The sequence below is a fragment of the Boleophthalmus pectinirostris genome, unplaced genomic scaffold (genome assembly GCF_026225935.1).
Source record: "Boleophthalmus pectinirostris isolate CB_2022bp ecotype Guang Dong unplaced genomic scaffold, ASM2622593v1 HiC_scaffold_4, whole genome shotgun sequence".
Lineage (NCBI taxonomy): Eukaryota > Metazoa > Chordata > Actinopteri > Gobiiformes > Gobiidae > Boleophthalmus > Boleophthalmus pectinirostris.
The window spans coordinates 10,931,627-10,944,865 of NW_026571353.1; the positions used below are offsets into that span (position 1 = coordinate 10,931,627).

At 39.6% G+C, this 13,239-nt stretch overlaps 1 protein-coding gene across 4 annotated transcripts in view; it reads left to right on the forward strand.

Moving 5' to 3' along the window:
• The window catches only part of hk2 (hexokinase 2), a 32,657-nt gene that overhangs the window by 5,135 nt on the left and 14,283 nt on the right, over positions 1-13,239 (forward strand). Inside the window, exons 3-9 of one of the 4 annotated variants that reach the window (XM_055161335.1) lie at positions 3,707-3,855; positions 4,887-5,006; positions 5,686-5,814; positions 6,975-7,080; positions 9,281-9,464; positions 10,316-10,477; positions 10,988-11,221. In XM_055161335.1, coding sequence (XP_055017310.1) covers positions 3,707-3,855; positions 4,887-5,006; positions 5,686-5,814; positions 6,975-7,080; positions 9,281-9,464; positions 10,316-10,477; positions 10,988-11,221 — 1,084 coding nt within the window. The remainder of the gene's footprint in view (positions 1-3,706; positions 3,856-4,886; positions 5,007-5,685; positions 5,815-6,974; positions 7,081-9,280; positions 9,465-10,315; positions 10,478-10,987; positions 11,222-13,239) is intronic. The other 3 variants (XM_055161336.1, XM_055161337.1, XM_020928386.2) reach the window with 3 other exon arrangements.

Sequence of the window (13,239 nt, forward strand, 5' to 3'; positions counted from 1 at the left end):
TTACTAGCACTGGTTATGGAGTGAATGAATATTGCTCTGTAAAGTGTCTTTGAGTGTCCAAAGCACTGGTTCGCCTGTCAGTCTCACGCTCCATCCTCCCCTCACTCATGAACAAGACCTCGAGATACCTGAATTCCTCCACTTGAGGCAGGGACTCCCCACCCACCCGGAGAGGGCAAGCCACCTTTTTCAGAGGGAACCATGGCCTCGGATTTGGAGGAGCTAATCTTCATCCCAGCAGGCACTTCCCCAGTGCTTGCTGCAGGTCCTGGCTTGTGAAGCCAACAGAACAACATCATCTGCAAACAGATGATGTTGTGGTCTCCAACCTGACCCCCTCTGGCCCCTGACTGCACCTAGAAATTCTGTCCATAAATACAATGAACAGAACTGATGACTGATGGCAAACTCCCATGAACCCTCGAGCACCTGATGGAGAGTATAGAGCTGGTCCAGTCTTCTGTGGCCAGGACGAAAACCACACTGCTCCTCCTGGAGTTGAGGTTCGACTATCGGCCCGATTCTCCTCTCTGGTACCCTGTAATAGACCTTATTGGGGAGGCTGAGGAGTGTGATTCCCCTGTAAGTGGAACAAACCCTCCGGTCCCCCTTCTTAAACAGAGATTAAGATACTCAGGATGGATCTCGTCCACCCCCGGAGCTTTGCCACCAAGGAACTTGTGATTTCAGCCAGATTGATGGACAAGTTCGCCTCTGAGTCCCCAGCCTCACCTTCCTCCTCGGAAGACGCGATGGTGGGATTGAAGAGATCCTTAAAGTATTCCTTTCACCGTCCAACAACATCCTCAGTCAAGGTCAACACCTCTACCCCGCACTGTAAACAGTGTTGGTGAAGCACTGCTTCACCCTCCTGAGGTGCCACACGGTTTGCCAGAATTTCTTTAGCCTCTCTGTACTCCTCCCAGCCCCGAGTTTTTGCCTCTGCACCTGCACAGGCTGCAGCACACTTGGCCTGCTGGTACCCGTCAGCTGCCTCAGGAGTCCTATGAGCCAACGAGGCTTGATAGGACTCCTTCTTCGGCCTGATGGCATCCCTTACTTCCAGTGTCCACCACTGGGTTCGGGGATTGCCACCGCAACAGGCACCACAGACCTTACGACCACAGCTGCGAGCGACCGCAGCGACAATACAGCCTGAGAACAAAGCCCACTTGGACTCCATGTCCCCAGCCTCCCCCTGAATCTGGGAGAAGCTCTCCTGGAGGCACGAGTTGAAAGTCCCCCTACGTTCCCAACAGGCCCTCACTATATGCTTGGGCCTGCCAGATCTTTCCAACTTCCTTCTCCGGATCCAGCTCACAACCAGGTGGTGATCAGTTGACAGCTCTGCCCCTCTCTTCACCAGAGTGCCCAAGACATGCGGCCGGAGGTCAGATGACACGATAAAGTCGATCATCGACCTCAGGCCTAGAGTGTCCTGGTGCCACATGCACTGATGGACACCCTTGTGCTCTTATCAACAAACTGTGACTAGCACAGAAGTTCAATAATAAAACACAGCTCGGGTTTACATCAGAGGCCGTTCCTCCCTATCACCCCTCTCCAGGTGTCACTCTCATTGCTCATGTGGGGGTTGAAGTCCCCCAGTAGAACAACGGAGTCCTTGGTCGGTGCACTGTCTAGAACCCCTCCCAGGGACTCCAAGAAGGCTGAGTGCTCTGCACTGCTGTTCAGCCCGTAGACCGACACAACAATGAGAGACCTGTCCCCAACCCAAAGGCGTAGGGATGCGACCCTCTCGTTCACCGGGTTGAACTCCAACACACGGCAGCTGAGTTGTGGGGCAATGACCAGGCCCACACCAGCTCGCTGCTGCTCCCTGCGTGCAACGCCAGAGAAATGGAGAGTCCAGCCCCTCTCAAGGAGTTGGGTTCCAGAGCCGACTATATCTAGTTGATAACCCTCAATCTCCAGCACAAGATCGGGCTCCTTCCCCTGCAGCGAGGTGACAGTCCATATCCCCAGAGCCAGTCTCCATGTCCCGCGGGTGATGGTCCACTGGAGGACGGTCCCACGTCGCTCCTTCAGGCTGTGCCTGGCTGGGCCCTGTAGGGAAAGGCCCGAAAACCAGATGCTCACCGTTGAGCACCCACCCCCAGGCCTGGCTCCAGGGTGGGGCCCTGTAACCCCAATCCAGGCGACGTAACTGGCCTTGTCATTGTGCTCAATTTATATAACATGAAATCATTCATATGAAAATTAATAGGGGTGGGATGAGACAGAATTTTTATGAGACAAGACGAGAAACAAGATCAGGTCCATGAGAACGAGATGAGCTTTTGAAATAATTTACAATAATCTGATCTAGTTATAAAAATAATCAGATTAAGTAATTTTCATCATCTGCTTTTAATAATTTAAATGCATTGTATGGTGTAAACATAAGGCCTAATTAAACACCAGAGTAAACCCCTACATGCATCACTACTGATTATTACAATGTACTCAATATATAATATGTCTATTACACAAAAATTGACCAAAACTGAACCTACTCCTCTCTTCACACTGTCGTTCTAGGTCCTCCCCCTGTTCCCCCTCTTTCCTTGCTGCTGCTCTACAGATGCACTGTGCAGAAGGGCACAGACAGAGGAGGAGTACTTCTCTCTCTTCTTTTTCACTGTAAACTAAGTTATTATGGATGAAGAAGGCCTAAATATCTCTGAATCTTTTCGAAACAGTGTTTTAGAGTGATCGTGGCAGGAGGTCTTGTTTCATTCCCTAAAAATTAATGATAAGTCTCCCTGGAATGAAGCCCACAAGACAACAGTACAGTGCTGTTGTTTACAAACATTGCTAAGGGGTGCTGATGATTCTTTGCTTTTGCATGAATGGTGACTTATTGTGATTGAAAAACAAATCTAGCAAAGAATGGTTTCCAATAAAGGTTGTAGACAATATGAACAAAACAAGTTCATGTTGCCAAAGTGTTACTGTGCTAAAATAAGCAACGTCAAATGTAGCTCCTCTTGTTTTTATGGACACTGAATGTGAAATGTGACTAGAACATTTTAATTCATGTTTCTAGAGCTGCTTATATTTTAGATTTTATTTTTAGCATTATGTACCCCAACTGTACCATCAAACATTATTCCTTACTATGTTATTACGAACAGCAATCATCTTGTTGAACTTCGTGTTGTCCTATCCCTACTGCTTGGTCAGCCATTGCCACGACAACAGGGCTGTACTTCTGTGTCACGTCTTTACCATAGTTTGTTGCGTGTTGTGTTCTTAACATTTAATTTTTTTTTTATTTTTGTAATTCTGCAAGCATAACAACAATCAAGATAAATGGTCAAGTCTGGTTTTGATAAATTCAGTCCATCGTTTGTATTTGTTCAGAAATTTGTTTTGTTGCAATCTGATACTAAAAGTAGATCTCTCCATCTATATCAATATCATGGACAATATCAAATCCAATGTTGGTGTTTGTGGATTAAGCCATTTTCTATTTATAACTTTCCCTGTAACTGCACTCAAAAACTGGAATAGGTATTTAACCTTGTATGTCACATTTTCACTCATCAGGAAACCCAAATATATTGTTTCAAATCGAAATGGGTCGACTGGGTCTGTGATATTTGCACAGGACTAAATTTATACAAGGACCTCTGTGTTTGCTAATTCCAAACTTGGAGTTATGCTGTCATGACTATGAACGATTCTTTTCTCGTTTTTCCAGAACAAGGCGAGTTTCTGTCACTGGATCTTGGAGGAGCAAACTTCAGAGTGTTGTTGGTCAAAGTGGTGTCGGGTGAGAATCGCAGAGTGGAGATGAAAAATGAAATTTACGTCATTCCTGAAGATGTCATGAGAGGCACTGGCTCTGAGGTAACTCCAATATCAGTACTTCTGTTGAAAGTGAAGAGTTAATTGTGTGTTGTAATGGGATCAGTATTCCATTAACATGATGGGCTTTCACTTGATGAAGGCATGGTGGTAGTGCAATTCACAAAAACAAGCAAATACATGGGGTAAAATAGATGGCTACTGATGGTGGACTCAAGTGAACATCATGAAACATGAACTGCTCATCATTGATCTCATGCTCATCATGCTGTTAAAGCTTTCTACAGCCCTGCTTCGAGGGGTTGGCGCACGGGTTGACTGTGCTTAAGGTGAATGAGGGGCTTTATGTGGTTAGATCCCAAGTTTTGTGTCAGAGGTCCAGATGTGGACTGGAGTGTACTTGGGTCTGGATCCAGACCAGAGATTGCCTTTTTCGTGACCCAGGCTTATAACAAGTTTCTGACCTTTACTATAACCCTAACTGCAGCAAGTCTGTAATGTGGAAACAAAGGCATGATGGAACATAACACCCTTTTTTAAAATGTATTAACACTTTATTAACTTGTGAACATATAGCTACAGCAGAAGCAGCATTGTTTAGTAAAAGTTCAGGGATTCCAGATGCACATCAGTAGAACTGAACTCGAGGACATCATAAATTCTTTTTGTTGAGTGTTTACATGTTAATATGCATTTGTAATTTGGAGGTCAACTTTTTCTGACCCCAAAAATTTGCTTACATTTTGTGACCCAACCCAACCTTAACCCACTCAGTATTGACATGTTTATTTAGTACCTTTAATGTAGTTTATTATACTAAATAATGCAGTTGGAAAATAAACATTATCAGATTAATTGTAATTGACACTTCTGAGTCCCTTAACACTGCCATCTGTTCCAAAAAAAGTAAATTATTTGAGCCCTAGCCAGTATACAAATGTTTAGTCATCTGGCAGGAGAAAAACAAATTCCTAACCTTTTAGTGAATGCCATTACTATTTTCTGTTTTTTTTTATTTATAATTTTTATATAATTTTATAATTATAATTTTATATTTATAATTTTTTTTGCAGTTTTTTGACCACATTGCTGCCTGCTTGGCTCAGTTTCTGGAGAAAATGGGCATCAAAGAAAAAAAACTTCCTCTTGGCTTCACCTTTTCGTTTCCTTGTCAGCAAACTAAAATGGATGAGGTGAGTCAAAGTTAAATTGACTCTTTGAAGTACATGCTTCTAACTTTAGTAATATGTATAGTTTCTGTATGTTTGTCAGCTAACACTAGAGGGCTATGGACTAAGAATCATTTTAGGCCATAACCCTAATGATGCCCAACGAACATTAAAGTGCGACAGACTTTGATGATTCTCTAATTTTGACTTAATTTGGAGGGATTATAATTATTGTAAATATAAATTATAGTTTTACACCAATTAAGAAGTAATTTGCGAAGAAATTTTGAAAAATATGTTGACACCACACTGGGAGAATTCTATCCAAAAGTTTATCACAATTTACATTTAAGAAACACATTTTTGTCTGATACTTTCAACATTTATCCAATAAAATAAAGGTGGTTTCTTATATTTGTATTTGTTAGATCATAATTTCAGTGAACATTAGAGGAGTTTTGCTTCATAACAGTTATGAAATTCTCTACGCTTTTAAAACCAATGAAATAGCCAAATTGGGAGAACAAGTGTGATTGTTTTGACAAAAATCTTAAATATAATCATCTTAGCTGTATTTAAGTAAAATGAATAGTCTAACCTTTCATAGGCACCTAATAATTTCATGAGAGGGGAAGTCAAAAATAATGTGTGTAATGAGTTTACAAACTCAATCTCTGTAAACATTTGTTGTGTTATGTTTCAGAAAAGAAAACCTGGCAATGTGTTGTTTTTGCAGGCTGTCCTAATGTCTTGGACAAAAGGCTTCAAACCGACTGGAGTCGAAGGGAAGGAAGTGGTCAGTCTCTTGAGAAAGGCCATCAAAAAAAGAGGAGTAAGTTCTGTTTCAGATACGTTGTTGTTGTTGTTGTCATTATTATTATTAATGTATTTATTTATTGACATTATAGGATGTTTGTATGGCAAAATGTAAAAAAAAAAAAAAATCACAAATCACAATTTCACTTTTGAGTAAATAAAAAGCAAATATCAGAAAGTCCAGGTGTTAACTTCCTGCCCTTGACAGTGGCTCTCAGCACTATCCTGGTGCACTGCGCGAGCTCCGGGAAGTGCTAAAATATAGCTATTCCCCACAACACTCGGCTTATGTCATACTAAGCACAGAACCAACCTCTAGGTCATGTGAAACAAAGAATGGAAAATGAAACAATAAACTCTTGCTGTTGTTTTTTATGAAGTGGGGATCAAATTAAATAGTGAAATATGTAATTATTTAATGTAGATTTATAGTAACAAAAAACAAATAAACTAATTAAAATGTCCTTTCTTAGTTTTTGTTTTTAAATAAAAAAAAAAAAATCAATTGAACGAATGACACATGGATTATGTGCCACCAGTATTTTTAAATTGCGTTTAAGGTGTCTGCGTCAGTGTTGGAGGACAACAGATGTTGAAAATAGTGAATCAGAATGAGACTGGCCACACTACATGTGTATTTCACCCCACATGAGTGTAAGAACAGCAACTTTTGTACGCATATAATCATGGTAAATGGTCACATTTTTCTATACTTATACTTATACGCTTTACAACAAGGAACCACTCACCCATTTACACACATTCACACACCAGTGTACGCAGACACTGTGGGCAAGGTGGGTTAAGTGTCTTGCAACAGCAGCATTCATCTGTGGGAGCTGGAATCACACCAGCCAACCTGTGGGTCAGTGGATCTGACCACTCAACCTGTGATGCTTATGTCAAGAGCTGGATTCGAACCGCCAACCTTCAGATCAGTGGGCGAATGCTCTACCAACTGAGCTACTGCCGCCCATATATCATATTATCATGTCAAGTACAAACACAATAGCTTGAATCCTGACAAAGCTGCAGTGCTGCGTTGCCTTCCACTGTTCCTGATCGGTAGCATGCACTTGCCATCATTCAAACTGAAGTTGCCATGCTTTTTTGATCCTATTACAATGCTATGAAGTGTGAAAAATATTGAACACAATTTTCATTTGGTCTCTGTTGGTGCAGGATTTTGACATTGACATTGTAGCAGTAATCAACGACACGGTGGGAGCCATGATGACCTGTGGCTATGATGACCAGAACTGTGAGATTGGGCTCATTGTAGGTAAGTAGATACTGCAGTCACCATTCCCATAATTTTACATTATTTAGTGTAATTTGTGAGAAAAAAATTTAATTAATCCAATTTGGCCCTCAAGCATTCAGACATTCAATAAGTGATGTAAATTAATACTAAACTATTATTCAGCAGCTACAAACCTCCTCCTTTGCCACAAAGCTCACCATCCCCCACTCAAGGTTGCGGCCAAGCCCTTTCGCACACTCCCTCCACACATACAAACTGCTGAAACAATTCAAACCTCTTCAAATCAATCAAAACAATTCACTTTAAACTAGGGCTGTTGCGGTAACCGCAATATTGCAATACGTATAATCAATCACACCACCGGAGGGTTCAGATGACCACGGTAACTGCACTTTGCATTTTAATAAGGCTCCATGCACACACCCCGCAGAAGTTTACTATTCTACGGCATCTCTTGTCTTTTGCTGTTTTCATTTGGTGATAATTGCATGAAGATTAATGTTGTCCTCTTGGTGCAGGTAACACATGCACATACAAAAGTTAACGGTTAACCCGCGGTTAACCTGCGGATAACCCATTTAACCATGGGTTAAGTGAACAGTTTAGTCAGTAATCACTGTGGCGCTTCTCCATACCTAACTTGCAACATCCATTTAGATTCAGTGGGGATATTCAAGGTCGCACAGTGCATACAGACTGAAGTTTGAGCCATTTTTCATGTCATTTATGCACTCACCTGCATTTAACGCATATGGGTCATTAAGATGTATCCCACTCACTAATGCTAGTTTAGCATCATAACTTATTTTATCACATGGTTATAAACTAATGATAAAGTGAAGTGATAAAGTTTTAGTGCTGACAACATCACTAGCTTGTGCTCTAACTTCATGTGTATCCACACAGACGGGGGCTCTTTCTGCACTCAGGTTGCGCGCACATCCTCTGTGTTGATAAACTGATATTAATCAGTCTATACCGCACACACCGCACAAACCTGTGCAGAGGCACATAAAGTTACCACATGGGAAATTCTTGAACAATCCTAGATTTAACTTTCTGTTTAATTCCAGCTGACCACTACCATGTATGTATGATTATGTGTGTGTGTGTGTTTGCCTGACTGTTCTGTGTCATTGTAGGGGTGAGATTAAATACATTTTCTTCTTCCAGCCCCTTTTTGGGCAAAAAAAGAAAAAATTTTTGTTGTTATTTTCATTTCTATTATGATTTCACATGTTATATATTCCATTGTATATGAATGTAAATCCTTACTTGCCCAAAATAAATGCATTAAAAAAATAAATAAATTGTGAAGCATTTTAGGCCTCTTGAAAAACGCTATATTAATGGAAAGTATTATTATTATTATTATTATTGCTACTATTATTGTTTAGAGGCAGACATTTAAACCAGCTGTCCCTTTTTCACTTTCTTCCACTCCTCTTCCCTTTTACTGTGACTGAACTGCTAACCCTACCCCCATGTATGGAGGAAAGTTATTTTGATAAGATTGTGGACAGAGTACAGGAGTTTACCTTGACATGTTTCGGCTACACTCTTCTTCAGAAGTGTCATGTGATGTTGCTATGATGTGTCTGGTTAGTTGATTTAAATAGTTTATGGCTTCTGAATAAGGCAACCATGTGCACTGTAGCTTGTTCTTTACAATCAATATACAATTTGACCTATATTTGTACATCTAATCCATACTGTCTGATGTAAATTAAATGTGTTTAAATGTAAAAGGTTGTAAGGGCTCAAATTATTAAATATTGCCTGATCAGAAAAATAAACCGGTATTTGCCAATTACAAGTATGTGAGTTTGTGGAGTATAAACTACAATTAATAAGTAATTGGCATTTAGTAAACCATTTATAATAGCTGTCTTTTAACATTAATCAAATTTGTTGGTGTGCATGCAGTGGAGAACAGTTAAAAAATACAGATACAATCATACGGTTTATAGTTTATTATAATATATTACATACCATTATATTAATAGGTTTATAAAATATTTACAAATTACATTATTTCAATCAATAAGACTTGCATTTTGCATTTTTTTCAAAATTTTGAAAAAAAATGTTATGTTCATTCAGTTGCCAATACATTAATCTAGTGGACCTCTGACAATAATGTGATGGAATTATATGTTATATAATAATAATATATTATATTTATGAGTCTATGTGAATGATTGTAATTTCTTTGAAGGCACAGGGACCAACGCCTGTTATATGGAGCAGATGCGTCACCTGGAGGTTCTGGAGGGAGATGAGGGCCGGATGTGTGTGAACACTGAGTGGGGCGCGTTTGGAGACGATGGGGGGCTGGATGACCTGAGGACAGACATTGACAGAGAGATTGATGCTGGGTCCCTCAATCCAGGACAGCAGCTGTGAGTGCAGACAAAGCAAGGGTGTATTCAGATTATGCTTTAGCATGGGATGAATCTTTTGTGAATAGAAGAATTTCATTGAAAACCACAACATAGTTTTTAAACATCTAATTAAAAGTAGGGTCAGGCACTGTAACGCGTTAATTTTGCGTTAACTAATTAATTCAATATCGCGAACAATTATTTCAACGCCGTTAATGTAGTTTTTATTTATTTTTATTTTTTTTATTGTAAATGTCTGTTGCTCACTGGCTTTTATTTTGAAAAATATAGCTGTCAGTCTTGTCCTGTGCAGTTTGGGAGAAGGAGCTGAGTCATGAACAAAAACTCTCAAATTACTGTTGATAACGCCACCTCCACCCCAACACGCTGCCATGATTAATGATTGAGACCACAAGGTACAAGTGGTCTTTGTGCTGGTGAGGTCAGCCTGTCTTGTAAGTCCCCTATGCTTTCTTTAAATAAAAATCTCAAGAAATAAAAACACAATAAAATAGTTTTGGCCACATAAAGTAGAATATATATAATCTAATATGGTAAAAGTGGAAACACTGTTTACATTGAATATCATTAGGTTTACTATAAAACCAATTAACCAAAGTCACTTTGGTCACTATTTCTACAATGATTTATTAGGAAAATTCACCAATTACATTTGAATCAAAAGCACAAAGACTTGACAGGCTGAAAAGCCCATTTCTATAGCCTTTCTTAGATTATTTTTAAAGAAACTGTTGATGCATCTGAAAACTACAGTAGTGAAAACACTTGGTGCCCACTAGGGCAGTTTGACTCCTGTTCTCTTAAGTTGTGTTGTACAAAATAATGACCAATTTATCTTATTTTTTCAGGTTTGAGAAAATGATCAGTGGTATGTACATGGGGGAGCTGGTGCGTCTCATCCTGGTGAAAATGACCAAACAGGGGCTCCTATTTCATGGGAGAGCCACTCCAGAGCTCCTCACCACAGGACACTTCAAAACCAGCTATGTCTACGCCATTGAGAATGAGAGGTCAGTGTGGTGCAACGTTTTGCACAGTCCATGTGGTGGAATGATGTTATTGATTGGATTGGTTCAGAGCACTTACATCATGGAATGTGTTCATTACCATCATAGTTTTTATACAAATACAATAACATTTGTCTTTTAAACAATTTATTAATTTTTCTTTTTTCATAAAACATGCATATGAGTCTTTGTAACAACTATCTGATCATTGTTTTATTTTTATGTTTTATGTGTTTTTCTTCACTTCTATATGGGCCGTGTCCACCTTTTGTCAGATTTTACATAGTGAATGTTTCTTTGTGAAAGAAAATCTGTTACAACAAATCAGATCATTGGGATCTGACTCCAATGCAAAGTAGAAAGTAGAAGTTCAAAAACTTTTCTTTTTAATATACGTCTTAATTTAACTGACTGACTAATTTAACTGAACTAATAACAAGAAAATTTTTAACAGCTCTTCTTGCGGTCATACCCATAGTCTGTTTTTATGGTCTGTTCCCTTGTCATTTGCAGTGAGGAAATAGGTCTGGCAGAGGCGGAGAGGGTCCTGCAGGGTTTTGGTTTGAATCCCACTGTTGAAGACTGCATTGGGACCCAGCGCGTCTGTGAGATTGTCTCCACACGAGCGGCACATTTGGTCGCTGCCACACTCGCCTCCATCCTACGGCAAATACGGGACAACAAGGCCGCAGAGAAACTGAGAACCACCGTTGGAGTGGACGGATCTGTGTACAAGAATCATCCACAGTAAGAGACACAGATTAAACCCTTGGAGACATAAACGGTTAAGATGAATAGAGGCTGAGTGGCTGAGCAGACTTATGGGTCTGCTGCTGTGGGGAACACACAGCAAAGAAGAGAGGTCATGTCTAACAGCAGCCAACTAAATGCATTAGCTCCTTTTTAATCAGCTATTAATCAGTTGTGGTAAGCACCAATCCCTCTTTCATGTGTCTTTGAATCTGGGTTTGAGCTGCAAATGATTGACTTTTGGGGCATTATGTAATTTACATAATATGACAGATAATCCAACCAGGTCTGACTCAGGTCTAAACACTGTCCAAACTAACTTTCCAAAAAAATCCAGTGAATTGTGTTTTTTGAAAGAAGTAAATAAAGACTAAAAGACTGAATTTACAACTGTTACTACAGGAAAAAAAACTGCAGAAGTCAAATATTGGTAGTGTCACTGTAGTGAAGGACCGAATTAAAATAGTAACGAGAGAAAAACATGCTGATTACAAAGGTTTTCACACTGAATATTTATCATGCAAACACACCTAAACATAATTTATGTTTGGCTGCAGAAAGCTGCTTTTGCCTTGGCTCAGAAACACTCTTTTTTGTCTGTCTGAGGCAGGAGAAGTTTATTTACCATCAGTCTGGGACCCAGTGAACTTGAATACTCAACACTGCATGTTAGTACTGGCTATTTTAGTATTAGTATTAGCCTGAATATACTTTCACACAAGGAGGTTTAAATAGAAGCTAAGAAGGACAGCATGGAGACATGGCTGAGATAAAATGAGAAGAGCATAGTGCACTGCTTCTCTGAGATGAGTTAATGAAGGAAACTGATAATGTTGAAGAAGGACAAATTCTGTAATAGTTGGATGATGCCAGAGATAACCACAGAGAAATGTCAACAATGAACTGGAGGTGTCCTTGCTAAGCCTATGCAGAGGATTCAAAATTCCACAACAATAATGGTTACAATTGTTTTTTTTTTGTTTTTTGTTTTTTGTTTTTTGTGATTTCGGCTAGTCCTTGATGTAAAGACCTGGTAAAACTTAATAAGACTTAAAAGTATTATGCACTGTGAGTGAGTTAGGTGTTACCAATCTGGGGATCACCCATAGATTTTAATCAAATGTTTAATTATTTTCAACTGTAATAGTATGTGATCTTGGTATTGGTATATTTAACTCTTTCAAAAAGTACAGTCTGGCAGGTGCTGGCAGTGCCTTTGTTATCTGACCCAGTTGGATCTCGTGGTGATTCAATAATGTGGATTAGTTTCAGCTTGTCTTTTTAGATTTATTGCATTTTAAAGAAGCCATATGGTGATTGTGTTTGCTATATGGTTATAAGTTATGGCACCCGTAGATCATTATGTTTTAACGATTTAATTAAATTAAATAATAAAAAAAAAAAATTGCAATAAAACAACGTAATAAAAGAAACAAGTCCACTGACTTCTAGGTTGAAAGCTGTGGGGCTGTCACCGTGAACATCATCACAACAAAGTGCTGCAGGCTGTCAACCCTGATAGTTGTTGCTTGCCAGTGTGAACTATGCTAGCAGATTTTTTACATTTGTGCCAAATACTACTTCAATTGGGTCAGTGACAAGGAAAAAAAAAAAAAAAATGGTTAATAGCTCATAAAAGTAAATTTTGCATAATCTTTTAACGTGCAAAAAATGCAGCCCTTAACTTTTCTGGGTAGGAGGGGTCCATCAGATATTTTTCTTTGTGGAGATGTTATCACTCTGCCTGAAATGTTTCACAGTATGGTATTAAACCTTTCTATCTTCATGGAGACCAATCCAGACCAAGTTACAGGTCAGATCTGTGGAGAGGCGACCCTCTCTCGCAGTCAGAATGCCTGTTTTTCTAGGGATTTCTGAGCAATAAAACCATCAGTAATTTAATAAATGTAAGGTCAAAAGGATACTTTACAATTTTGTGGGTAGCCTTTGGGGCTGTGTAGGCCAGCAGTTGTTGCTATGTGGGTCATGCCAGGAAAACGGTTGAGAACCCCTGT